Genomic DNA, 16,330 nt, shown 5'->3' with positions numbered 1-16,330 from the left:
TATATATTAACTTTAAAATTATTAATTTATTTAAAAACATGTAGATTGGGAGATCATGAAAGAGGGATCTATGGACATAGATTTACTGACAAGTGAGATCAAATTGAAAGAGTAGTTGACTTTGGGGACTTGAGAGAAGGGTGAGAAGCGGGTGAGGTATAAAAGACACACATTTGGTACAGTGTTCACCACTCGGGTGACAGGTGCATCAAAATCTCAGAATCACCACTAAAGAACTTATCCATGTAACCCCAAACCACGTGTTCCCCAAAAACTATTGAAATAAAAAAAAAAGAGTAGTTAAAGGAAGAAAGTCATGGGGTGGAATCTTGGAGCCATTTCTAAGAGGCAGGAAGAGAAGGGAGACTGAGAATGAGCAGAAAGATTCAAAGAAAACCAGGAGCAGATGCTCTGATAGAAATCAAGTGTAGTACAAACGAGTCAGGCTCCTGGCAGGAGACAGGTAGCCCATAAAAGGGATCACTAAAGTGAGTTTAAAGAAGGGCTATTTTCAAAGGTGTGAGCATGGTTAAGAAGACCAAAATATTACAGTAAAACCCATATGACTAGCAACAATAGATGGTTGTAAGGACTGGGACTGAAGTGACAAGGGTTTGGCATTGTTGCCAGAATTTAGGAACCTATAGTGCTGGAGAGAATCTTCCAATCTCTTCAGAAATGGAAGAAAAAGGCGCCTGTAGTTAGTTGCCTGGCAGGAAGGGATACGGGAGATTCAAGTTCCCTCTCATCCCACTTTCTTATCTCATTCTGGCTCTTCATTGGCCAGAAACGAAGAGAAGCCAGAGGACAAGGAAGCCAGGTGATGCAGCTCATGGGGACAACCTTTGGGGCACAAAGCTGAGTGGAGAAGGGTGGGGGGTAGGTCTGGCAGTGCAGACACAGATTGTCCAGCACACCCAGGAAGGCAAGTTGAATAGGATGAAATGCTTAACAGAAACAGATGACACAGAGAAGTCACAGAGATGAATACTGAAATTTCTATTGAATTTGGCAATTAGGAGACCATTGGCAACTTTAGAAAGTTCCCTGGATTTGGTGATAGAAATTATATCATTGTAGCATTAGGAATAAGAAAAGTAAAGAGCAGCTACTTCCATGAGGGCGATTTTCTACAAGAAAGTAAGCAAAATAGTGTTTACGTAATTTGTCAACATAAAATATTATATGCATATATATGTATGAAATATAGTTCTTTAGTTACATGTTTATCCATCAACATCCTAAATCCTATTTTTAAGTTGCTATATAAAACATTTAATTTGTCCTTATTGATAAAACCTGCAGTGAATTTACAGAATTTTGCTTTTCAGTAATTTTCTTTCATATATTTGTATCAGTCATGCTTTCATTAAATTGAGATTTTAGGAATAACAGACCATCAGGCCAGTTTTCCTCCTTTTCTTTCTCTTTCTCTCTTCAGGTGGTGGTGCATTAGTTCTGGGGCAAGAGCAAGACCAAAAAGGAGAGGGATTCAGCCCAGCTGAGTCTTTTGTGGGCTCCATAAGCCAGCTCAACCTCTGGGACTATGTCCTGTCTCCACAGCAGGTCAATTCCATTTTCAGTGTATGACAGTAATGACATGCAAAGGTACAAACCTAGTAAAAATGTGAACAGCCTAATGATGACATATCTTATTGTAAGCTCTTGGTTATCAGAATTTATCACCATTATCATTTGATGCTGTGGTTATAGATGAAGTTAGGCAGAAGTTACAGTAATTTTCAGTGAATATCCTTTTTAGTTTCTTGGTGATATTCTTAAATTTTATTGGAAATTAGTATTTTGCAAAATTATTAGATTTTAAATAAATATAAATAAAACATTTTACAAAATTATAAGATTTTTGTAATTATAAATTTAAAAATTAATATTTTATAAAACAAGATTTTCCAAAGTAATGTTTTATTCTTAAATTTTATTGGAAAACCTCACTTTGCAAAATCTTACAATTTTATAAATTTTTAATTTCCAATAAAATTTAAGAATATCACCAAAGAGAGCAGGAGAAAATCATAAAGAATAATGCTTCAAATTCCTCTAACTAAAGATGCAGAAATTGAAGGTTGGCACAAGACCATCCATAAAGAGCAGCAGATAACCTAGTGACTAAAATCAGCCTGGAGTCAAACAGCTGGGGTTCAAATCCCACTTTCACCCCAAACTCACTGTGATGATTTTGAACACGTTATTCCATCTCACTAAGTTTCAGTTTTCTTATCTATAAAAGATAGATAAATAGAACTACATAGCAGAGTTTTGACAAGACTGAACAAAATACTCTATATATATTTGTGGTATTATTTGGCCCATAGTAAGGGCTTAATAAATGTTCGCTCTTATTACTACAGAGGCCAGACTTCTCTAAGCCTCAGCTTCCTCAATTCTGTGCCACAGTTCAAAGACATAGAATGAAGAAGGAGCGAGTCTCTACAACCCCTTAACAAACCACATGGCTTTACATAGGGAATTCTAGGTGTAGGGTTTCAAAATTTCAGGCAACAATGGTCCACTAGTGGAAGATGTAGCTGGCAGAGGGAATTATAGAGCTGGGGGAGAGGGAAACGGAAGAGAATTTTCCTGCTACCCCTGAAATCATACCTTCATCCCTCCACCCCCACCTCTAAAATATCTATTTATGTTTTCCATAGGACTAAATTAATGTATAATAATACCATCTTAATGGAACAAGTAAGGCTTATCTAAATTGTTATTAAACTTTCAGGTGAAGTCATTGGCTACCTCCTGCCCAGAGGAACTCAGTAGAGGAAATGTGTTAGCATGGCCTGATTTCTTGTCGGGAATTGTGGGGAAAGTGAAGATTGATTCTAAGAGCATATTTTGTTCTGGTGAGAATTAACTTCTTCCATAGACTCCACTATCTCTTGACTACTCTGGAGCTGTCTAGCAAAAGGACACAATTCAGAATTCTCTATTGGTCAAATTGTGTCAGTCAATCAGCTTTTTGTAACTAGTAATTCATATTTATCCTATTTTCATCCAAAGGATTTGTTATTTTTTTAATGCTAAGTTTTATTCTGTATGACAGGATAAAATTAGGGAGGAAATTTGGATGAAAGTAAAATAAAATCAGGAAAATAAGATTAGGGAAGAGATGAGGTTATTTTTTTCAATACTCACCATCGTACTATGCCTGTTTGAGATGGGGTGCTCTTTGGTTCTATAGTTTGTAGAAGCTGTCTGGGAACAGGTAGCACAGGGAGAAAAACAATGGATGTTGCAATCTGCCCACTAAAACTGAATTATTATAACTGCATCATAAAATTTATTTAAATGAGTTTCTTAGAATGTCCTAGAATTTATGGCTTTTGATAACTTACAAAAACATTTTGCTAACGTTCCTAAAATATTTTGAAAGATGCAGAGTTATTGTCTCAAATGCTTTTTCTTTATTATTAACTTTGCTTGCCAGTGATCTGGTAACATGTTAACTTGTTTTTATATCAGTAAGGTGATTCTCAAATGCTGATAAGGAACACAGTTTGAAACTATTGACGTTGGTGATGCTGCCACCATGTTGCTGACAAGCTCTGCACCTGTGTTCTTTACCCTCAGATTGCCCACCCTTAGGAGGGTCAGTACCTCATCTGAGAACTACATCAGCAGATTTAAAGCCAGGCTCCAAAATCAGTCTGTTCTGTGATCCAGGCTTCCAGCTGGTCGGGAACCCTGTGCAGTACTGTCTGAATCAAGGACAGTGGACACAACCACTTCCTCACTGTGAACGTGAGCTGCCGTTCTTAAAGCCATTTCAGTGACTTTTGAAAAATATTGAAAACATAACTCTTTTCAGGAATGCTAGACAAAGGCTGAATGCTTCACAGTAGCAAATATACCAAATATTCATTGAACCCTCTTTGTTTAATGAACTGTGCTGGGCATCATGAAGGAAATGGGTGATTAGGATCCAAAGGGACCATTTGTGGATACATCTAAGGTGACGCAAGGAACTGAAAGTGATGGAAAGACGCACCCTATCATTGGAAGCCCAGAGAGAGATGGGTCATTGCTGGGTGGGAAAACAGGAGGAGATATCTTCAGTTGAGTGCATCCATTCATTCATTTATTCAGTGACTTTTAAAGCACCTATTATGTGCTAGGCACTGATCTAGGTCCTGGAGATGTAGCAGTTGGGGGGAAAAAGCCTCTGTTCTTATGTAGTTTACATTCTAATAGGAGAGACAGAAATATAAATAAGTAAATATAATATTTATTTATAGTAAATAATAAAGGTAAGGGCTAGAAGTAAGAACTATGAGGAAAAATAAAAGGGGCTAGGAAAATACAAAGTGTGGCCAGGCATGGTGGCTCACACCTGTAATCCAAGCACTTTGGGAGGCCACGGTGGGTGGATCACTTGAGCCCAGGAGTTCAAGACAAGCCTGGGAAGCATGATGAAACCCTGTCTCACTACAAAAATTACCCAGGTGTGGTAGTGTGTGCTGGTAATTCCAGCTACTCAGGAGGCTGAAGTGGAAGGATTGCTGAGCCCAGGAGACAGAGGTTGCAGTGAGTTGAGATTGTACCACTGCACTCCAGCTTAGGCAACAAAGCCAAACCCTATCTAAAATCAAAACAAAACAAAAAAACAAACAAAAAAAGCGAGAGGGTTGGGTGGAGGCAAGACTGCTATCTTAGATAAGCACCTGTTACCACCTGCTATATTCACCTGTTTTTCTTTTTTTGCCTATCTGCCCCACTAGATAATAAACTCTATAAGGCAGGGATTTATTTGGCTCACTGCTATAACTCCAGCACATAGAATAGTGTCTACATGTTAGGTCATTTTACATTGCTATAAAGAAATACCTGAGACTAGATAATTTCTAAAGAAAAGAGATTTAATTGGCTCACAGTTCTGCCGGCTGTACAGGAAGCATGGTGCCAGCACCTACTCAGCTTCTGGGGAAGGCCTCAAGGAGCTTTTACTCATGGCAGAAGCCATCAAGAATAGCCATGTCACATGACGGGAGTTGGAGCAAGACAGTGGAGGGAGAGGTGCTACACACACTTAAACAATCAGATCTCATGAGAACTCACTCATATTGCAAGGACGGCACCAAGCCACGAGGGATCTGCCCCTATGACCCAAACACCTCCCACAAGACCTGAACTCCAACACTGGGGATCACATTTCAACATGAGATTTGGGCAAGGACAAATATCCAAACTTTATCAGCACCTAGTTAGTAAATGCTTTTTGAATAAATGAATTGCTTGCCTAGTATGAGCCAGGCAATGTGCTTGATGCTGAGGGTTCAGGCTGCTGCTATCCCTAGGACACCCTCAGTCTGATGTTTGCATGCAGTCAAAAAGTCATGCTTAACTGAACTGCTAGTTTGATATGAATAGTGTCCTTTGGGTATTTTGCTCTTAGTGCTGTTGTCTTCTTCCTGGTCACCTTACAGGCATTAGCTGTGGGGTGCCACCTCCTTTGGAGAATGGCTTCCATTCGGCCGATGACTTTCTTGCTGGCAGTACAGTAACCTACCAGTGCAACAGTGGCTACTATCTGTTGGGTGATTCAAGGATGTTCTGTACAGATAACGGGAGCTGGAATGGCATTTCACCATCCTGCCTTGGTGAGATCAATGTTGACAATTACTATATGAGTTTATTCTATGTAGAAGACAATCACCCCAAATTCCTGAGGTTCCTGAGGCATTCCTTTGTTAACTTTATCTCATCCCAGTAAGCTCTGACCAAGCCGTAGTGACAAAGCAGCTGTATGTAGAGGTGCCAGAAATGTTTTACATTTTTATTAGGTTCCATATTAAGAGTATATTTATATATGCCTGTCTTATACTTGACCACCCATAAACTAAGAAAATAATAGCTTTTGTTGTACATCTGCAATGTGATTATGACTGTTAAATTTTATACAAATATATGAAGTGTTGTACATTACATGATATGTAATGATTTAAAAGTAAAAACAGATGTTGGATACATAAGGAAAAGGAATCAACTTTAATATTTATAAACTGTCTTCATTTAGATGTTGACGAGTGTGCAGTTGGATCAGATTGTAGTGAGCATGCTTCTTGCCTGAATATAGATGGATCCTACATATGTTCATGTATCCCACCATACACAGGAGATGGGAAAAATTGTGCAGGTAACTAATATATGTATAACCACAAGTTCCTAATTCCATTATTTTTTAGTACATATTGTTATTTTAGTACATATTGTTATAACATACATAAGTGTATGTTATTTTTAAGTAAGATAATAGTTTCAACTTCAAAGGGCATATAAGTAGGTAGGCAAGAAAAATGAAGATCTTATAAAAGACACATCAGTAACAACTATAAGTGCTTTAAAGTAGCATTGTGCCTCCCCCAACTTCCCAATTTCTGAAAAACCAAACTGAGAGCCAACTATACTGCCAGAATGCTGAAACGTCTACGTAGTACAAGAATAATACAGAGGATATAGAAATATGATAGGTGACCTCTCTGCCTCAATCAGAGCGAGGAGGATGCTTTATCCCATCTTCACTATCAATATCTTTCCTCTGCCTTGGTTACACAAAATTATATCATTGAAAAAATGTAGACTTCTGTCTCCCCAACATATCTTGCATTACAGTGTTTTGAAGTAGCTTTGATAATACTGGACCTTTTCCCAACCGATTGTTGTATTTCTTCATTTGTCGTGAGGAAACAATTGTCCCAGAAAACAGTTAGATATCTATATAAACACACCATATTAACAGTTCTTTTAGTTATTTCATGTAATATTATATCAGGCACATTTTTTGATGTCACAAAATAGTTTGAGAGCAGGATTTTCATTCCTGTTTTATAATTCACTTTATGGATTTTCCCTAAGTAATTTTTCCCCTTATGTTAATATTAGGTGATATTCACTATGGAAAATAGCTTAATAAACATCTTTGGACATTTAGCTTTACGTTTACCTCTGTTTTCCTCAAAATCAGCTCATAATTGCATTTACTTTAAGAATTTATTTAAATTCCTTAATTTATATAGCCCAAATGGCCTTTGAAAAGATTGATGTGGCTGGGCATGGTGGCTCAAGCCTGTAATCCCAGCACTTTGGGGGGCTGAGGTGGGCAAATTCCCTGAGGTCGGGAGTTCAAGATCAGTCTGACCAATATGGAGAAACCCCATCTCTACTAAAAACACAAAATTAGCCAGGCATGATGGCACATGCCTGTAATCCCAGCTACTTGGGAGGCTGAGGCAGGCTGAATCCCTCGACCCAAGAGGCAGAGGTTGTGGTGAGCTGAGATTGCACCATTGCACTCCAGCCTGGGCAACAAGAGTGAAACTCTGTCTCCAAAAGAAAAGAAAAGAGTGATGCAATATATCCTCCCCTTTTGAGAATTAAAGTATTATATTCACTTTTCTTGCTCAACTCTGGCCCAAACCTTGCTTTAGCCTTTTCTTCTTCCTATTATACAAGTAGTGACTGACCTAGATAGGGAGAGCCCAAAGCCCACACTCCGTTTGGAAAGGGAGGCTTGAAACGTTCCTCAATCTGCTTTATACGGCCTTTCCATGAGCTTGACACCAACTCAACTGCTCTGAAAAAGTGGGTATGAAGAGGGAACAGATGAAAGAGGCTAAAGCCATTCTAAGTCATGCTCCAGCAACATCACTACCTCAATGAATGCCTACCTTTGGGGCTAGAAAAATTATGTATCTTGTTAGGCATTGCTGTTTCAAAATATTATTGCTTAAATGCTTATTAAATGTACGTTCTGGTCTAATGTCCAATGTGTCTCTGGGCCCTTCAAGAGGTTTTTCTCTTGCAGTTTTAACAGGTCTCTTAACTATAGTGGAATTCTTTGGCTGTGAGATGTTGCATGGTTGTATGAAAGCCACTTATTATTCCACCAAAACTGTTTGTTTCCAGAACCTGTAAAATGTAAGGCTCCAGGAAATCCAGAAAATGGCCACTCCTCTGGTGAGATTTATACAGTAGGTGCCGAAGTCACATTTTCATGTCAGGAAGGATACCAGTTGATGGGAGTAACCAAAATTACATGTTTGGAGTCTGGAGAATGGAATCATCCATTACCATATTGTAAAGGTATGTTTAGTAAATTTACCATGTTTATTATGTTTGACAGTCCCAGAAAGGTAAGGTGTAGACATAAAAAGTGTTCTGTTATATCAGTGTTCTTTGTATTTGAACTGAGCTGATGGGCTCATGTTTAAACATGACCCCCCTGACACACACACCAAAAAAAACCCAAAACAAAGAAACAAAAAAGCTCTGGAGCTGCTCCTTGAGATTTCAGATTTTTGCACACACAGTCTCAAAAAAGCCATGTGTTTATTTTTCCTTCGTTAAGCTGTTTCCTGTAATAAACCAGCTATTCCAGAAAATGGTTGCATTGAGGAGTTAGAATTTACCTTTGGCAGCAAAGTGACATATAGGTAAGTCTGTAAGATTAAAACTATATTGTAGAAGATGTTGATGGCATGCTGGTAGTGATATAATACTGGAAGAAAGGGGGTGGGAAAGTAATTCCAGAGGACGTTTTTGAATTATTATATAATTAACTGAATGATGTATAGTGTGAACGAATCTTAATCCAATAATCTAATGGTAACTATATCTAGAATCCTTAAATCCCCTGACCAATAACCTGTTATTACCTTCAGCACCCACTTGAGGCACCTGAGAGTGGATGCTCCTAGCTAATGAATACTCTAGATGTCTCAGAAACTTAGGCTAGACCACACCACTCTCAAGCCAAGGATTCCCTGTTTGTAGTTACTAACCCATGACACAAACTGAAGGCATGCCAAATTCTTAAATCTATCCGATATCTCTGTGGGGAAGATGTACAGTATTCAATCTTGAAAAAAAAATTAAAAGCATTATTACAGTAGGAAAAAAATCAACTTTTCCAATATGTATAAATTCTTAATATTTTTAGAGGTTTTTGGCACAGATAAAAGTATGCAAAATAAAGCAAATTATATCCTGTTATTTCCTCTGTCTTCTTTAGGTGTAATAAAGGATATACTCTGGCTGGTGATAAAGAATCATCCTGCCTTGCTAATGGTTCTTGGAGCCATTCCCCTCCTGTGTGTGAACCGGTGAAGTGTTCTAGTCCAGAAAACATAAATAATGGAAAATATGTTTTGAGTGGGCTTACCTACCTTTCTACTGCATCATATTCATGTGATACAGGATACAGGTAATGTCTGTAGACACCAACTAAGCTTTCTACAATACTGTGTTACTCGTTCTTTGTTTTATTTTAATTTTTTTGAGACATGGTCTCACTGTGTCACTCAGGCTAGAGTGCAGTGGTGCGATTTCAGCTCACTGCAGTCTCCACCTCCCAGGCTCAAGCAATCCTCCTACTTCAGCCTCCCGAGTGCAGAGACTACAAATGTGCATCATTATGCCCAGCTAATTTTTGTATTTTGTAGAGATAGGGCTTTTGCCATGCTGCCCAGGCTGGTCTCGAACTCTTGAGCTCAAGCAATCCACCTGCCTCAGCCTCTCAAAATGCTGGTATTACAGGCATGAGCCACAGTGCCTGTATTCTTTACTCAGTAGGTTTTTGACTGGCTGACTCTAAAAACAAATTTATAAATATGAGGACATTCTCAAATCTGTATGCTTCCTGAGGCCTAGCTTATGGTAAACGCCCAAGGAAATATTCAATCTGACTATGACCCTGGGAGTCCTAGTTCAATTGCTATAAGCATTCAGACTTCAAATATGAAAGCAAAAATTGTTTGTGAAGCATAAACAGAATATCTGATAAATACTTTTGTGATGGATCTCTTTATAAACAGCTAACCAAGCTTATATTCAGCATTGCATGGGATGTTATGAAAAAGCATGTCAAGATAAGGAGCTGGGCTCTTAATACTGTAAGAGATTAACTCTGTGTGTGTGTGTGTGTGTGTGTGTGTGTGTGTGTGTGTGGTGTGCATGCTGAAACAGAAGGGACAGTAGAGAAAGTCAAGCTGTGATTAGAAACATGATCAACAGGATCTGAAGTGGAACAGATCAAGTGAACAGAAAGTGGAGTGAATTAAATAAAGCAGGCTATCCGAATCAGGTTGAGAAGAGGGGCAGATAAGCCATGGCATAGGGATGTGAGGTTTAAGTCAAAGGAAGACCAGAGGTCAGAGTCAGGGGTAGCATATTTCAAATGCCCAGGCTTATGGCCTGGACAGTTCCCTTTGACCTTAGTTGCCCTGATTTCCTGGCTACTTAAGTGAGTGTCTTTCTTCCTGTTGGATTCTAATCAGTCTAATGAACCCCTTCTCATCCAAGTAATCTGCTCTTCACAGGTCTGGAGTGCCTTACACCACTGCCCATAAGCAGATTCAATATTTTACTTTGCACCAAGTGATTACTGTTTTTATATTGTTTTAACCCATTCATCATTTTGAATGGCATATAGCTTGTTCAGATTTCTCTGCTTTTATATAAAGCAATCTAATATGAAGAAATGCTATTTTATGTACTAAAATTCCTCAAATGTCTCTTATTTTCTTATGAGTTCTTCCTGTTTTATCTCTATAGCAGCAAATCATAGCCTCTGAGAGTAACATGATTCTTTCCTGTAGCTTACAGGGCCCTTCCATCATTGAATGCACGGCTTCTGGCAGCTGGGACAGAGCGCCACCTGCCTGTCACCTCATCTTCTGTGGAGAGCCACCTGCCATCAAAGATGCCATCCTTACAGGGAATAACTTCACTTTCAGGAACACCGTCACTTACACTTGCAAAGAAGGGTGAGTAGAGCCTACAAAGGAAAGGATCATTGAGAGCCAGGGAAGTGGATGCTCCCGACTGAGGAGATGGGCTCCGTTGGACGAGAAATTTAATTTCCTGGCAGCCAAAGCCAAAGAGAGCCTTGTGCTTTTATTTCCTGCCAGCAGAGGGGGAGCATATTCTCCTGTGGAAATGCTTTCCTGGAAGTTGAGCAGTCTATCAAAGTAGACTTTCAGTAGTGGACATTGGGCAATGCAGTGAAAAATATCTTTATATTATACTTTTTACAAAATTTGTAACTGTCTTTTTTTTTTTTTTTTTTTATTTTGAGACAGACTCCTGCTCTATCACATTGCCCAGGCTGAAGTGCCTTGGTACAATCTTGGCTCACTGAATCTTCACCTCTCAGGTGCAAGTGATTCTTATGCCTCAGCCTCCCAAGTAGCTGGGACTACAGGCACCTGCCACCACACCCAGCTAATTTTTGTATTTTTAGTAGAGACAGGGTTTCACCGTGTTGGCCAGCCTGGAAACCCCATCTGTCCTAGAAAGACAAAATTAGCTGGGCATGGTGGCTCATGTTTGTAATCCCAGCTACTTGGGAGGCTGAGGCAGGAGAATTGCTTGAACTTGGGAGGCAGAGATTATAGTAAGCTGAGATCGTGCCATTGCACTCCAGCCTAGGCAACAATAGCGGAACTCCATCTAAAACGAATGAAAGAAAGAAATGCAAAAAAATGAAAGAAAATTCTATTTAAAATTCTCCGTGTATCCATCGCTGAGATAAAAGTGCATGTTAAATTTTTGCCATCATTATCTTAGATCTCTGCTTATAAAAGAAATACAATATTACAGATATAATTAGAAGCCATTCTCATCACTCTCCTATGCCCATCAAAGTAACAAATGTGCATATTTGTCTTTATTAAATACATATTCCCCAATAAACATCCTGTTGATTTATGTATTTTAATTTTGGTCTATGTTGCTTCATATTCTAAGCATCCTTTTGAAGCTTTGATTTTCACTTAACCTTATCTTCTTTTACGTTTATCCCTCTTGATACATGTAAATCAACTGAATTTATTTTCAGTGATATATAGTATTTTCTTATAAGAATGAGCTATCTCTAAATTACCCTTTTCCTTACCAATAGAGGGTTAATTTATTTATACTTTGTTTGAACACAAGTGCTGAAGTAAATATTCTTGCATGTGTTTCCTGGCACACATATAAAAGAACATCTCTGATCTAGACATGAAGAATTGGAATTGTCCAGTTATGGAAGATGCACATTTTTTAACTTCGCAAGATAGTACCAAATGCTCCCAGAAGTGACCATATACCTGTTAGCACTCTAAAAAGTAATGTGTGAGAGTTCCCCTAGCTCCACATCTTTGCCTAGATTGGTGTTTATCACAGTAGATTCTTCTTTCCAATTTCATCATTGTTTAAGGTTGTCCCATTCCAAAAATTACTGTAAGACTATAAACACTTCTCGAATTGTAGTTTAACTGGGAGTACAACCTTCCAAAGGGTTATTGAGAGTGCATATTTCTTATTCTATGGATGAATTGTTTGTGTATCTTTCCCAATTTTTTTTCATATTGACTTACATTTTCGGGAAACCAATCCTTTTTTTTTATTCCATGAGTTGCAAAGACCTTCTGCTTATCTGTGGCTTTCTTTTCCACTCTATGGTATCTTTTGTCACAGAATTTTTAAAATATAGCCATATTTATCAGTTGTTTCCTTTAGAGTCCTTTAGTGGTTTTTTTTTTTTTTTTGTCAGGTTTAAGACATTTTTCCAAACCTCAAGATGATACTTAATATTTCCATCTTCTTCCTGAACAACTTGAAGACTTTGGACCAAAGTATTAACTTCTATCAGCACTCCCATCTTAGATGTCTTATCACTATCTACATTTTACTTCCCTTTTATTTTACAGCTGTTCAAATCAGCCATTTTTTAAATACAGTCACTGCTTATTTATGTTTATTACATGTCTATTAATTTTTTTTACCACCATTTCTTCTTGCATCACACCCCTTCCATTTGGGTTTAATGTTTCTACTTCCTGAAGATGTTCTTTGCATCTTTTCCAGCAAGATTCATGAATTACACTCTTTGTCAGAAACTAATAGTATTTTGCCCTTGCTCTTGAATTGTAGTTTAGCTGGGCATACAAATCTACACTGACAATTTTTTCCATAAATATTTTGAAGCTACTATTCCATTGCCTTATGATTCTAATGCTGCTATTGAGAATTCCATTACGAGTCTAATTCAGTGATCCTAGATCAAGGACAATATTGCCCTCCAAGGATATTTGGCAATGTCTGGAGATATTTTTGGTTCTCACAACTGGGGGAAAGATGCTACTAGCATCTGACAGAACCCAGGAATAATGCTAAATGTCCTACAATGCACAGAACAGTTTTCCACAACTAAGAATTATCTGGTCCACTATGTCAATAGTGCTGAGACTGAGAAACTCTGGTCAAATTCTTGTTTCTGTATAAGTAATACATTTTCCTCTTTGGCTACTTTTTTAAAAATTTGTCTTTGTTGTTTTCTTTTTTTGCTATGCGATGACTATGGTGTATTTATTGTCATTTGTCTTGTTTGGGAGTCATTGTACTTCTTCATCTGAGAATTTATATCTTTCATCAATTTAGAATATTCTCAGTCATTTTCACTGAAAATATTTTCTGTTTCTTACTTTCTCTTTTATCTCTTTCTGGATGTCTTATTAGATATATGTTGGGCCTATTCATTCTATTTTTCATGTTAATCTGTCATATTTTCATTTCTTTCAAAACCTGTTATTACATTTAGATAATTTCCTCATATATCTCTTCCAGTTCACTAATTTTTCTTCTACTGTCTGTAGTGTTTCTGAATATATCCATTAATTGTTTTTAATTTTTATGTTCTACATTTTTATTTCCAGAATTTCTATTTATTTTTCAAACATTTCTTGTTTCATAGTCACTTTTAATAGGATTTTGAGTCTGTCTTTTATCCTTAATTATTTCAGCATACTTATTTCATACAACTTTTTATATTTTAGAACTTTTTTCTATTATCTCATTTATTGGTGCTCTAACCTTGCAGTTTGTTCTGTCTGCTCACAAATTTGTGATGGAAAACGTATTTGTATGTGTTATAATTTCAGATTGTGTCTTTATAGTAAACAGGGTTTGTTTTATCTATGGCAATCCCTTATATTCTGAGTATGTAGATTGTTTTTTCTACCAGGTGTCCCAGGACTATCACTAGCCAAGAACCTAATTTTACATTAATTTATCAATCTGAAGCTTTCCGTTCAAAGTAAATGATGTAAATTCTAAATCCATGTGAGGTACAGACTTTGCTATTGCTCTGTATTTTAACTGCAAAGCATGTTTTCTATCCTCTCTACTTCCCATCCTTGTCTAATCCAGGGTTAACCATAGCATTCATTCACAAGTTTACTTTTCTGTTTGTAATTTCCTCTTCATTTCTGGCACATGGAAATTTTCTTTCTTGTCACCTCAGCTATGCATCTAAAATAATTTATAATTCATCAAGTATTATAGAGGGAAGGTTTCCAGACTATCGTATGGCAGAACAAGAAGTCAGCTCTCATCTTATCCCTATTTACTTATTTTCTATTTCTTTCCCCCAAGAAATTGATTGGCATACGTCTGCATGCTCTGTGTCCTGTTTCATTCAAGGATGGTATCACTGTGTTCAAGTCATGGCCTTTGTGAAATGTAACCTATCTTATTGTCTTCTTCCACTTCCCAAGATGCTGTGGGCCTTATTTGAGTATTAAAGTTTATTTCCTTCTCCAGTCCCTCTTAACTCTGTCTCCTCCCTTGGGGCTGCCTAGCACAGACCTTTGCCCTGCACACAATGTAAGCCTCCTGGGCCTTATAAAAGCCACATGCTTATTGTGTGTACATGCACACACTTTTACATCTGTCTAACTATTTTCCTCCTATACCAGTGTTGTGCTTTTCATGGACCTTTCCTTGAATTATAAGGGCAAGATCCACTCTCAAGTTTAGGACAAAAATGCAGAGACTTTAGGAGACTTTAAGTGATACGATGAATGCAGAGAAAGAAAGAAGCAAGAAGTCTCATTTCTGTGTCCTTCTCTAAACTTGGCCTCCCAAATTCATCATTTATCTAAACATTTATCTTTTTTAAACCTTTTATCCAAACCCTCAAACATAGGGCATGTTCAGCTGTTTGCTCAAATACATAAGTGGAAGTTTGTTCCTCATTTTCCTTTTCATGCTCGTGTTTATACTCCATGGTAAGAAACTCAGAGGGAAGAAAGGGTCATTACCACTCTAAAATCCTAGTTAAATTTGCCCTTTTAATTCTTCTCAAATATCAACTTCTAAATGTAATTATTAGATATGTTCAGACATAAATCTTTGATTATTATTATTAATTGAAAACATAATTACTGATGCAGATTTATACTTCCTATTGTTCTCATTGAATTGCAGCTGTTTAAATATCTAGTAGGCTGCCCTTTTAAGACTTCTGCTAAAATAGAAGAGCTAAATAATGCATTTGGGAGCTCTCTAATAAAGCTCTCCAGGCACATGCTCATTAGTAAGCTTCCACCCAGTGTGTCAATCAAATCACTGCAAATTGCAACTGAAAAGTACTCTGCCCACTTTCAATGGATTTTTTGTTATGATTCCAGAAAATGCAAATTTGTTCCAGCCAGTTTATCCTAAGATGTGTTCTTCTAAATCATCACTGTGATATTGATGGGCTATTTTTCCATGGGAGTATGGACTAAAGCAATTTGTTTTATAATATGTATGGCATGGTTTTTAGTAAATGTCTGCAAGAGTGTCCCCAATGCCTCTTGAATCAGAATACCAAACGTTATGCAGAATTTTATTAAGTACTCCATCCTTTTAGATTTATTCCAGCTCCAATTTTTCCTCCTTTTGTAGGCCACATTTAAAGAGCATATCTCATTCTTTGCACAAAACTTTCTTTCTCTAAGTGATTCTTTAATACAATAAGTGGGTAAAATATGTCCTCTTTAAATTTTGCCACACATTCAGACTTCTAACATCATGAAATAGTGCAGCAATCTTATCAGAGACCAGTTATAGTGCCATCTTCACCATATCTAACAATTAATTTCTCCTTTTTTGTTATTTGTAAATTATACCCTTCTTTAGCATCTTTTTTTTTCTTTTCTTTTCTTTTCTTTTCTTTTGAGACAGAGTCTCACTCTGTTGCCCAGGCTGGAGTAGAATGGTGTGATCTTGGCTCACTACAACCTCCACCTCCTGGGTTCAAGCAATTTTGCTGCCTCAGCCTCCCAAGTCGCTGGAATTACAGGTGCCTGCCACCATGCTTGGCTAATTTTTGTATTTTTTAGTAGAGTCGGGGTTTTACAATATTGGCCAGGCTGGTCTCAAACTCCTGACCTCAGGTGATCCACCCACCTTGGCCTCCCAAGGTTCTGGGATTACAGGCATGAGCCACCATGCCTGGCCTTTAGCATCTTAAAAGACTAACTGATCTATTTTAGAAGATACT

The 16,330-nt window shown here is 37.6% G+C and overlaps 1 protein-coding gene across 2 annotated transcripts in view; it reads left to right on the top strand.

The window, feature by feature from the left end:
* Positions 1–16,330, top strand: part of SVEP1 (sushi, von Willebrand factor type A, EGF and pentraxin domain containing 1) — a 210,982-nt gene that overhangs the window by 142,484 nt on the left and 52,168 nt on the right. For both annotated transcript variants that reach the window (XM_037729541.1, XM_017503374.2), the window contains 9 exons: positions 1,442–1,566; positions 2,744–2,867; positions 3,595–3,765; positions 5,448–5,621; positions 6,038–6,157; positions 7,927–8,103; positions 8,369–8,453; positions 9,032–9,223; positions 10,617–10,784. In XM_037729541.1, coding sequence (XP_037585469.1) covers positions 1,442–1,566; positions 2,744–2,867; positions 3,595–3,765; positions 5,448–5,621; positions 6,038–6,157; positions 7,927–8,103; positions 8,369–8,453; positions 9,032–9,223; positions 10,617–10,784 — 1,336 coding nt within the window. The remainder of the gene's footprint in view (positions 1–1,441; positions 1,567–2,743; positions 2,868–3,594; positions 3,766–5,447; positions 5,622–6,037; positions 6,158–7,926; positions 8,104–8,368; positions 8,454–9,031; positions 9,224–10,616; positions 10,785–16,330) is intronic.

Source organism: Cebus imitator, unplaced genomic scaffold, assembly GCF_001604975.1.
Source record: "Cebus imitator isolate Cc_AM_T3 unplaced genomic scaffold, Cebus_imitator-1.0 Scaffold310, whole genome shotgun sequence".
NCBI lineage: Eukaryota > Metazoa > Chordata > Mammalia > Primates > Cebidae > Cebus > Cebus imitator.
This window is presented reverse-complemented; position numbering and strand designations above follow the sequence as displayed.